Raw genomic sequence first — 11,892 nt, 5'->3', positions numbered from 1 at the left:
TGTTCCACCCCTCTGGAGAAGCATATGCTATTTTCAACTAAAGGGTGGGTGAGAAGATTTTATTGATGGTCCACCCATGTGTTCTGTGGATGTGGAACACTTATGGCTACCTGGGGAATATATTATGGAGGAGTACATGTATAAATTGCAATTTATTAGAATGTTGATATTAGATTATAAGAAGATAAATGGCAATGAGTATTATATTGTATCTTTATCAAGGGTATAAAAAAAAATAAAGTTCACAATGAGGAAATACAAAATGCTGTATTGTGAACCTGGGTGATCTGTCTGTCATCATAGACAAAGGTACAACATAGAAACGTTGATTATTGGTGTTTCAGTTTATTGCTTTCTCTTCTACAACAATGCAGTGGTGTGGACACATTGGTTTACATGGTAAAGCTGTTCAGTGGCCAAGCAATAAGGAAGCTTTTTGTCAGATGTAAAAAAGTTGATTTAAAAAATAAAATAAAAATAGAAAGGAAAATCACCCCTCAACATTAGGTAAAGCTGCTGTAGGGGCACATTACCTGGCATCAATGTTGGAAATGCTCAATGGCCGAGTGAGGACATAGGGAGCATGTATTGTCTTCTGTGCTTGTATTGGTTATTTGTTTTTACAAGGTGTCAAGTGTTTCACAGGGATGTTGACTCCAATGCTTATCACAGTTGTGTCAAGTTGGCTGGATGTCCTTTGGGTGGTGGACCATTCTTGATACACATGGGAAACTGTTGAGTGTGAAAAACCCAGCGTAGTTGCAGTTCTTGACACAAACCGGTGCGCCTGGCACATACCCCGTTGAAAGGCACTTAAATCTTTTGTCTTGCCCATTCCCCTTATGAATGGCACACACACACAATCCATGTCTCAGGGCTTCACCTGTTTTCTTCCCTTCATCTACACTGGACAAGTGACATCTATAAGGGATCATATCTTCCACCTAGATTCACCTGGTCAGTCTGTCAGGGAAAGAGCAGGTGTTAATGTTTTGTATACTCGTGCGTGTGTGTGTGTGGTTGGTATGTATGTATGTAAAAAAAAACACATGACTTGACTCATCTGGGGTGACAACATGGGTGGTTGTAACCACAGAAAACCTATACACAAGGGTGCTACGGCTTACTTCAGAAGTAACAGAGAATAAGGGTCTTCTACTTAAAACACATATTTTTAAGAGCATTTGAGGGAAATGACCCCACTTTGGTCAAAATAACAATAATACTGAACCGAATCTGACAGATGGCTAGACTAAGTCTGAGTTAATGTTTTGAAAGTTCTTCCCCATTTCAGTGTCATCACAAAATCTCAGTCAATCTGGTAGTCACATGATTAAAATCATACCCATAGTTATGCTTACTTGTTTTAACTTCTCAATTTGTGTCCTTACAAGAACGATCCCATTTAGTTTAGCCATAGACGTCATATACATCTATTGCAGATGGGTAGTTATTTGAGCTATATTCACAGTTTTCATGAATACAATTCAGTAAACTTGTATTTTCAACATGTTTTTCCTTCCGGATTCAAAAATCATTGTACAGATCCTACCCCAAACCTCTGCAGTGTGTAATGGTGGCTTTAGGACCACGTTTGTAGAAAGGTTACACATACTTTATGTAACATATTGAACACGGATTATTCTCTGCTAGATTCACAGGATAGTCAAAACTCTGTATATATTACATTTTGATATTCACAAGTGCTGGTAAGAATGGATATTTACTCTGCATATATGCAGTACTTTTTATATCATGTTGGTTCTCCATGGAAAACTGATAACACTGTTTTTAGAAAATATATTTTTCTTTGTAAATGATTTGGTTCAATTCATATACCATTTCAAACAGGCATCTTTTTTCAACGTTTTGGGAAGAACAATGCAAGATCAAAACAGCGGTATACGAGTTTGTAAATCAAGAATCCCATTTTTATCATAAAGGAATGTCAAAAATAAATATACTCTATCAACGTATAAATAAAATTTAAAATTAAAAAATAAATAACTAAGTGATGCTCACTAATATATAAACTGGTGAATTTTCCAAAGCTCAAATACAAAACAATTGATTGTAGATAACGAAAAAGAAAAAAATAGAGATGAAATTTAGACTGATTTTCTTGCCATACTTCAGACTTTCTGGCTGTGACTAAAAAGCTGGAGCCTTGCACTAAAAATGTAATATGATTTAACAAAGCAGTGTGATAAAAGTGGTGAACCATGCACTGTAGAGTACCAGGTCTTGAATTATTGTAAATGCTTTGTGTGGCCCAAGTAATGGCTACATTGTTTAGTGTGAGGGGACATAGTCAGCAAATGCTTCATTTTTGAAATGCCAAGAGATTCTTATTGTGAAGTATTTAAGGCACAAACTGAGTGAAATATGGCTGTCTCTTCCTACAATCCATGCATTACTGCATCTGAAGACACTGCCCCTTTTATCGAAAAACTGTGACAAATGGGTTTTCAGACTAAAGCTAAGTATTAATCTTAATATAATATTGTGAATAAATATACCAGTTCAGCGTGAGAAGAAACCTACGCGAGCACTTGCATGAAATGGCAAACTAAATGCTTTCCCTGCAAATAAATTCTAGGCTTAAGCAAAGTGTGCCAATCTTCTAGGCTAATAATCAAGGCGCAAAATGTGAGATTTTAAACATTTACATTGAAAATATCAAACTACATACTAAAATGATACATTTGACTTTGTGATAGTTTCTAAAGTGTTCTCTCCCACACCACTGACAATTATGCAGACCTAAACATGCCTCTGTCAGTAACCATATAATATTTACAAATTTGGCATTCGATTTCATCCAATTAAGCTTGTCTTCTTTTGGTTTCCAGTAATACAAACATAGACACTCTCTTCACAAATAATACATTGATTGTCGAAATATGTGTCTTCAAGTCTAGGCGGCATAGCACCTACAACTGTAAGAAACTACTTGCATAAATCCTATAGACTTCTCATAAGGCAACGTTGGAATATTTTTTTCGTCCATAGCATTCATTTAATGAACATCCGTCATGGATCTATCCAGAGTCATACTGCTTCGGTAGTTGTGCGCATCATTGTCCAAGAAGATAAAGATCACGTAAAAAATAAATGTTTCAATGCTCGTTATCAACAAACTATATGGCATTTCTGTGTGATTCTGCTTGTGTTCTTTGGTAAATCGTTGCACTTAAAATTCCATTGTAAGGTTTTCTGGAACCGGTTTTGGGACCAAGGCGAATTTGGTGTGATATCTTCAGCTGGTCTCCTGCTGTGTGTTTTTAGTTGCTGGTCAGTGTCTCTGGTCAGTATCTAACCCAGCAATTTTTTTGCTAGCTGGATGCTAGTTGCTAGCTAGTCTCCTTTGTCTTTTGGGGAGCTAGCTAGACACTATAGTCTCGTGTTTTCTAGGTAGCTAGCTAGTAGCTAGCTAGTCGTCTAGTGTGTTTTTTTTTGTAGGTACCTAGCCAGCTAGTGGATAGCTGATAGTGGCTAGCTGCTCCATAGCCAGTCTCTGGTGTTTCACCAGTGCTCTAGATGAAGGTCCATGGCTGTATTCAGGTTGATGTCTGTGACATCCAGGAACTCTGTGTTGAAAATGCTTGGCCCGGCGGCCGGGACGGAGTTGAACCCCGTAGCCGAGCTTGGGGGCGTCAGGTCCAGCCATTCCATCGTCTCCCACGGCGACTCGCTGAACGTCATGCCGACCATCCCCTGCGCCTCGGCCACGGATGACACTTTGGCGTTGATGGGGTGGATGGCAGATAGAGGCGTTGGCGTTTCCATCAGGTCCCTGTTGGGGAGAAGTTTGTCCTGGTGGGGGTGTTGGTGAGGGTGGTGGTGGTGGTGATTGGTGCTGGGGTAGCCCTCAGGTCCATCACCCCTCTCCTCCCCCTCCCCAGCTTCCTCGGCAGCCATCTTGAGAAGGGCGACCTCGTCCCCTCGGCCTAGGGGGCTTCCCAGCAGGTTCTCCAGGTGGCTGTCTGCAATGTGATTGGCTGTGTGGTCATAGTTGAGCTGGGAGGGGGGCAGGTGTTCGTAGTGTCTTTGGTTGAACTTTGGGACGGCGAGGCAGGTGGTTCCGGGGGAAACTGTAATGTGAGGCACAACTTTGGTTACAGAGGACCTCTCCCTCTCTTCTCTGGCGTTAGCTGGCATCTCTTGAAGAGAAGAGGATGGGGGGAGGGGGAGTCACAGCACAGAGTGTGATTTAATACCCATGTAAGAGGGAAATCTGGAGTTACTTAACTAAGCGGTGATGGATGGTATGTAGGGAGGCAAACTGACTAGTACCTTATGTAGGGGATTGAAACTAAATTGCTTGCAGTTACAAAGCCATTGCTCATTCATAGCCATGGCAACAACATGCACTGACAGCTATATCACCTTCCAATTTCTAAGACTACATATTATATACATCGCACACATTGAGACTGATTCGGAATCAGTTCACTCACCTCCACTCTCTATGAGCACATCCAAAAGCTCATCCATCTGCTGACTCCTAGTCAGTTGCTAAAAAAAAAAAAAAGAATGTGATTAACAATACATTCGTACTTTATCAACACCTTGTAAAAAAAAAAATACAAATCTGAAAAACATGTCCCCAGTTTTAGCACCATGTTGGGGATTTTTAATGCTATCAATGATAATGTTTCATGATGAAGATTTGAACATTATGATATTGATATATTTGTTACAATGTTCTATAAGGCACTTGGGGCAACCACAACTCAAAATGACACAACCACAAAGCAGTCAGCTCTGAAGAAACCCAGTCAAACTTGGTCAAGGGTGCAAAGTGTGGGATGGATAAAGCAATGGATGGATGAACAAAGAGGTGCAAAGTGTGGGATGGATAAAGCAATGGATGGATGAACAAAGAGGTGCAAAGCAGGTGAGAGAGAGAGAGAGAGAAGGAAGGAAGTTAGATAGAAGGCGGGAATCGAAGCGACACCACAGAAGTTACAACAACGAAACAAATTGAGTTGGCCGGCCATGATCAGGAGCAGAGTTCGGGTGTATCATTTAGTTTACCTGCTTGACTGCATCCTCATAGCAAGGGGGCTGTCTAGAGTCGAATGCAGTTGAATCTGAGCTACAGAAGGCCGGGATTGAGACCGGGCACTTTTGGCCAACGTGCCGGGGAGAGGGCAATATTGCCATCTATATGAAAAAATAGGCGAAAAAGTTGTATTACTGATAAGAAAATGGAGCTAGAATTTTAGTATAGTGTGGTAACTTATATGCAAGTAAACCTCTATGCATCCTGATAAAAACAAGATGCTTAAAAAAAAAGTTTGGGCTGTGGAGTTCTTGTGAAATGAGCTAGCTAGCTCATCGGAGAGATCTGCTTGAATCCGAACTGCTAAGTTGTGAAGAGTAGTACCATGAACCTCATGATGGAAGTTTTAGAGAGAAGCAACAAATGAATGGAAAGCAGAAAAATGGTTAAGTGAATGTGATGGTGGATACCCAGTCATGTGACACAACCATGTTCAACGCTACAGACCAAGTTTAGACAGAATAATAGCTCTTGCCTTCTGCTGCATGTTTGGGTTCTTAGCCTTAGTGTTGACCCTGTGTATCAGGCCGTTGTCGGTCGAGTTGGGGAACACTGACTGAAGGCCTCTTTGGTCAGAGGGATAGGAGCAGTTCACAGCCTGTCCTCCATTCTGCTGAATCTGTTCGGAGGGAATACATCATTATCATGACCACCAAGCTATCAATCAATAGTCATGTGAACAGAGTTACAACGGACACAATATAAAGAACATTTTAGAGCCAACATATAAAGTACATGTAGACCATTGTCTCTTGGAAAGACTCATAACAAGCACTCTGCCTTAGGCCTACCTGCATGTTGCGGGGCCTGGTGCTGGTCTGGTTGAGGGAGTGGCTACAGCCGTCTCTGCCCAGCGGCGGTGACAGCAGGTAGGGGTTGTTGGGGGAGGAAGGCTGGGAGCTGCTGGAGGTCTTGGCGATGGGCGAGTCTTGAGGAGAGCACTGGGGGCTGAGGAAGGCAGACATGCCAGAGGGACTTCCAGAGGAGGGGACTGAGTCCAGGCATCGTTGCCCACCAGGGCCCCCCATATTGGTCAGGGAGGCACCGCAGTGGCCCATCCCCTCCATGCAGCTTCCTGGAGGACTCTTCAGGTGCTTGGGGGAGGAGAGGGGGCAGCTGGAGGAGAGGGACATGGGCTCCTGTTTGACAGTCACTCCAAAGAAGTGCTGCCCCATCAGCGAGGGGGATTGCTGTAGGTGCAGGTGGTGGGGCTGGGACGGAGCCGGGACACCCTCATGTGTGGCGCCATGGCAACGCTTCCTCTTGTGCAGCTGCATCTTGAGCTCCTCCACCTATTGTGAAACAGGGTGTTAACAGTAAGTAAGCTTAGCCTTGAATGGCCCTTTAAGGACAACAACATTTTATTGAGTTGAACAGTGCGTTTACCCACCTGTCTCTGTTCCTGGTGCAGCTTCCACGTCAGCTCCTCGATCACTTTTTGTTTCTCCACCAACATCTTATCCTTCTCTGCCTCCAGACCCTCCATCCCTCCACCTACCCCTCCCCGTAGTCCTGCCCCACTCAGACCCCCTCCCCCCAGGCCTTCTTCAGAGCTGAGCTGGGCCGGGGACGGCTGGAGGCCAAACTGTGGAGGAGAGGACATGGGCACGTCGCTGAAGCTGTCTGGGAGCGAGCCGCTACGGGAGAGGTCTGAGGAAGCGGGGGAGATGGGTGGGGTGGAGGAGGTGCTGGGGTAAGGGTAATATCCCCCCTGGGAGAGGGCGCTGGAGGAGGAGGGGGACTGGTAGGAGGACAGGGACCCCGTGGGGGTGACAGGGAAGGTGACCGTGGTGATGTCATTGGAGCCTGAATGCGAGGGGCTTGAGGTGGGGTCCTTAAAGGGGCGGAGTCTCTCAATGAGGGCTGTCTTGGTGCCTGAGACGGGCATGCCCCGGATACGAAGCTGCTGCCTGAGCTCTGACACCTGTAAGATGAAGGGAGAGAGAGATATAGCGACGGATAGAGGGGTCGAGGAAAGACACTAGATGCTTGCATTTTGAAAATCTTACACTTACAGTATATGAGTTCTTTTTCCAACCTGTAATAAAAAATATATCCCTCGCTTTATGGACAGAGTACCTACCTTCAGGTCATCCAGGTTCGGTGGCAGAGGACCAGGTTTGACTGGTGAGATGCTGGTTTGACCAGAGTATGTGGTCTTAACTGGAGACGAGGAGCTGCTGTTGACCATGTTAGTAGTAACACTGGAGCTACCCACCGTCAGCTGCTCACTGGATTGTCTAAAGATAGGAAAACATTCGATTTTCGTGAGATAAAGATGAAAAAAATTACAATATTATGGAACATTCAACATTCATGGTCTAACTCTAACCCCACGTCTCAGATCTGACCTTCAATGTACAGAATGTACATTGATGGTCAGATCTGAGACATGGGGTTAGAGTTAGACCATCTCCCTATCCAGGGTACTCACTTTTGGGCTTGGACTGGCTGGTGCAGGGGCTGGTAGCTGAAACTAGGCTGCCGTTGATGTGCATGGGCCTGTGTGTGTTGGGAGTGTGTGTGTTGAGAGTGTGTATGCTGGGAGTGTGTGTGTGCGTGTTTCTGCTGGCTGAGGATCTGCAGCTGTAGGAAGAGCTGTTGTTGCTGCAGTAGCCTGGCGTAGGCTGAGTCCATGGGAGGGGGAGACTTCTCGGGCTTCTGGTCCGGAGGGATGTACTGGTGGTACTTCAGCTTCTTCACCTTGGGCTTCACGTCTTTGGGCTTCTTGTGGCGGTTTTTGTCCGATATCTTGGACTGTAGAATCAATGGGATAAATAGTGAGAACATACAATATACGCAATACAAGCTGAAGCTCTCTAATGGGATGCATCATCTTGGCTATGAAGAGGTCAGTACGACAGGAAAGTGTTTGTTCCTACCTTGACTATGGCAGGGACAGGTATGGGTGGGGTGGCAGACAGCCCATTGTTAGCCGCAGACAAGCCATCTTCCTTGCTCTGATCAGACGGGTCCCTGTTCTGACACCCCTGGAACACAAATGCAGACAGGGAGTCAGTAGGAAGACATGAATACAGGAAATGTCAACTACATTCAGTGGTTGGCCCACCATAAAACAATAAGATGAATTCAAAGAAAATGTATTGGTTTATATAAAACATGTAAATTAAATAATTTGAAAAGAGGAATTAGGTACTAAGCCCAAGATGACTTTTGGTAAACACTTAAAATAAAAACGGTTTATGGCAGAAGCTTCCAGTGACCGTTGGGAATGATGTCATCATCTCTGTCCACACGGTGAGGGGAGAGTGGTGCAGAATGCAGGAAGTCGCTGAGATGATAAAACACAGGAAGCAGTAGCCTTCAGCATACTGTGTCTGTGTGAGACAGACAGACTGGCATAGAGGAATGTGACACGTGCCAAAGAGCAGTCACACATGTTCCAACGGTCACAAGAGAACCCAGGCGAGGACACTGTAGTTCTCCCAGCCACCACAAGATGGCAGACTTAACCTGGCTCCCTGCTTGAATTGACTCATTACCGCATAACTGACTGGGGTATGTTTGTGAACGCATAGGGCAGACTTTGGTGCACCTATTGTTCATAGTGTGTTTACTCATGGAGGATAGTTTATGTTATGATACAATATCAAGAAGGAGGAGGAGGAGGAGAAGAAGGAAGTGGTGATGGAGGGGAAATGAGAGGACGATGGACCTATTTGGGTAAGGCGAGAGGTAAGGAGGAGGAGGAGAAGAGGGAAGTGGTGATGGAGGGGAAATGAGAGGACGATGGACCTATTTGGGTAAGGCGAGAGGTAAGGAGGAGGAGGAGAAGAGGGAAGTGGTGATGGAGAGGAAATGAGAGGACGATGGACCTATTTGGGTAAGGCGAGAGGTAAGGAGGAGGAGGAGAAGAGGGAAGTGGTGATGGAGAGGAAATGAGAGGACGATGGGCCTATTTGGGTAAGGCGAGAGGTAAGGAGGAGGAGAAGAGGGAAGTGGTGATGGAGAGGAAATGAGAGGACGATGGACCTATTTGGGTAAGGCAAGAGGTAAGGAGGAGGAGGAGTATTACCTGTTTAGGGCTAGTGAGGGCTGGTGATGAGGAGGAGGAGGGGGTGCTGCCCATGGCCTCAGAGGAGGGGCATGCAGACCCCTGGGACTCGTCACTGTGGTGTTGCTCTGGAGACAGACTGTCACTGCTGCTGTCCTCCTCGAACGCATACGAGTCCTCCTGCTTAGGAAACTTCCCATGGTTCACTGGAGAGAGAGAGAGAGAGAAGGGAGGAGAGAGAGAGAGAGAGGGGGGGAGAGAGAGAGAGAGAGAGAGGGAGGAGAGAGAGAGAGAGAGGGGAGGAGAGAGAGAGAGAGAGGGAGAGAGAGAGAGAGAGAGAGAGGGAGGAGAGAGAGAGAGAGGGGAGAGAGAGAGAGAGAGGGAGAGAGAGAGAGAGGAGAGAGAGAGAGGGGAGAGAGAGAGAGAGAGAGAGAGAGAGAGAGAAGGGAGGAGAGAGAGAGAGAGAGAGGGGAGAGAGAGACAAAAGAGGGAGGAGAGAGAGAGAGAGAGAAGGGAGGAGAGAGGAGAGAGTGAGGGGATGAGAACTTGATGTGGTTCACTACAGATAACCACACAGGAGGCATTTTAATCACACGCAGAGAGACAGAGGACTGAAACCTGACACACCACAAGATACTGGCAAAGAGGGTTTAGAATTGAAGGATTTTGAGACGTAAGTCTGTTCATATCTTTAAATATTTCCAGAGGTTCAAACATAACATTCATTGGACTTTTGCAGGGTTGTGTATTACTGAGAGAGATGTGAATGTGTGTACAGTATGTGGCTGTCTGAGAACTGCCTACGTGCGACACCACTGCACATTGCTCTGTACAACGCAGTCCATATCCGTTCCATTGTATAACATCAGTATTCACACACTGCCCTTCTGTCACTGTCACCTAGTGAAACACTTAGCCCTGAGGTGCTACTCTGCAGTGGGCAGAGATTGACATGGCCACTTTACAGTGAACACAGCCCTGATTGGCTGAAGTGATAGTGAACAGAGCCTTGATTGGTTTAGCTGTTAGAGACTATGTTATCTGGAGGAGCAGAGCCTGAGGTTAACAAAGGGACAGAGCCAGGAGAGGGGAGGAGTGGTAATGTGTGTGTGTCTGTGCGTGTGCCTGTGACTCTCTTTTAGAATGAGAACATGTGACCTGCCAAGACCAGACCCTGGTTTCAATCACACCATCAGCCCTGCTCTGTGGCACGCTGGGCCTGCACACACACAGCGGCACAGGCCTGGGTGTTATTTCCTACCACCTGTTGGTATTGAACTCACTCACTCTGCGCTCACTCTGCGCTCTCTTTGTGCTCTCTCTCCCTCATGCACGCACGCACGCACGCACGCACACACACACACACACACACACACACACACACACACACACACACACAGGTTCAGGACCACCTGACTGGGTAGGGTTGTCTACTTTAGTCCCACTCGGTCACAGAAAGGACATTAGCATGGGGACAGAACAAGTTGTTACTGGGCTATTATTATGTCCTGATGCATGATCGTCTCAAACTAACCACATCCTGAGTTCCTCCACATAACATCTCTCTGTCAGCAAGGACTGCAACTGGATGTCAGAGATCTAATATTTTGTCAAAGATGATAAAGAAATGGAAGAGGTCATCGCATTGCAGGATGGAGCGGGTGGGGGTCTCCGTGATATATAAGGTTTGTGTGTGTGTGAGAGGGGTGAAGGGGAGGTGGCAGACAGCTGAACAACAGCCTTGTCCAATCAGATACCTTCATAGGTGACTCACTGGAGCCATATAAATCAGAGAAGTGGGGGAGGGACACACACACACAAACACACACACACACTTCTCTTGAGAGAAGGGTGGACCCAAATACAGCTGCTGTTTGTCTCAATAAGCATCCTCCCTGTTCATAGGGAGGTAGAGTAAACCTCGCCTCTTCAGCCCCGTGTTGACCTTACGCAATATGTTTACTGAAGAGCCCGAGGAGGAAAACAGAAAACCAGCGTATACAAAAACCCAGGCATGATATAAAGGGGAGGACTAACATACTTGGATGTAAGAGAAACATTTCAATATGTCCCAGTAGGATGCCCAAGGTTAAGGGATCCTTATCTATTTCCAGAATGGGTTTTCTGGCCAGTTTAGAAAATAGTATGCTTTTATAGTGTTCTGTGGTTGCCACATCATTTCAATAGGGAAGCTATGATGTTGCAAAATATACCACCAACTCTACAGAGAGCTGAACTGCATGCAATTCAATGCATGCTCTCGGTTGCTTGTGGTTCACAGTAAACTTAAAAGTTTTTTAATGCTGAACAAAAATATAAACGCAACATGTAAGGTGTTGGTCCCATGTTTCATAAGCTGAAATAAAAGACCCCCTGATATTTTACAGACGGACAAAATGCTTATTTTTCTCAAATGTTGTGCACAAATTTGTTTATATCCCACATTTTACCAATCATTTTTCCTTTGCCAAAATAATCCATCCACCTGACAGGTGTGGAACATCAAGAAGCTGATTAAACAGCATGATCATTACACAGGTGCACCTTGTGCCGACGACAATAAAAGGTTACTCTAAAATCTGCAGTTTTGTCAAACAACACAATGTGTTTAGATGTCTAAAGTTTTGAGGGAGCGTGCAGTTGGCATGCTGACTGCAGGAATAACCACCAGAGCTGTTGCCCGAGTTGATTGTTCATTTAGTTATTTATCTTCTATAAACCGCCTCCAACGTTGTTTTAAAGAATTTGGCAGTACGTCCAACCAGCCTCACAACCACAGACCACATGTAACTAAGCCAGCCCAGGACAT

General features: G+C 45.3%; 1 protein-coding gene across 6 annotated transcripts in view; it reads right to left on the bottom strand.

Moving 5' to 3' along the window:
* Positions 1-329: 329 nt before the first annotated feature.
* The window catches only part of myocd (myocardin), a 149,137-nt gene continuing 137,574 nt past the window's right edge, over positions 330-11,892 (bottom strand). For 3 of the 6 annotated variants that reach the window (XM_029684913.2, XM_029684914.2, XM_029684916.2), the window contains 10 exons: positions 9,105-9,289; positions 7,951-8,058; positions 7,503-7,825; positions 7,152-7,308; positions 6,459-6,992; positions 5,860-6,360; positions 5,544-5,687; positions 5,041-5,169; positions 4,461-4,518; positions 330-4,163 (listed from right to left, as the gene is read on the bottom strand). In XM_029684913.2, coding sequence (XP_029540773.2) covers positions 3,526-4,163; positions 4,461-4,518; positions 5,041-5,169; positions 5,544-5,687; positions 5,860-6,360; positions 6,459-6,992; positions 7,152-7,308; positions 7,503-7,825; positions 7,951-8,058; positions 9,105-9,289 — 2,777 coding nt within the window. In that variant the 3' untranslated portion in view covers positions 330-3,525. The remainder of the gene's footprint in view (positions 4,164-4,460; positions 4,519-5,040; positions 5,170-5,543; positions 5,688-5,859; positions 6,361-6,458; positions 6,993-7,151; positions 7,309-7,502; positions 7,826-7,950; positions 8,059-9,104; positions 9,290-11,892) is intronic. The other 3 variants (XM_029684915.2, XM_029684918.2, XM_029684919.2) reach the window with 3 other exon arrangements.

The sequence above is a fragment of the Oncorhynchus nerka genome, linkage group LG16 (genome assembly GCF_034236695.1).
Source record: "Oncorhynchus nerka isolate Pitt River linkage group LG16, Oner_Uvic_2.0, whole genome shotgun sequence".
Classification (NCBI taxonomy): domain Eukaryota; kingdom Metazoa; phylum Chordata; class Actinopteri; order Salmoniformes; family Salmonidae; genus Oncorhynchus; species Oncorhynchus nerka.
The sequence above is the reverse complement of the archived record's forward strand: the minus strand, read 5'-3'. Positions and strand labels throughout refer to the sequence as shown.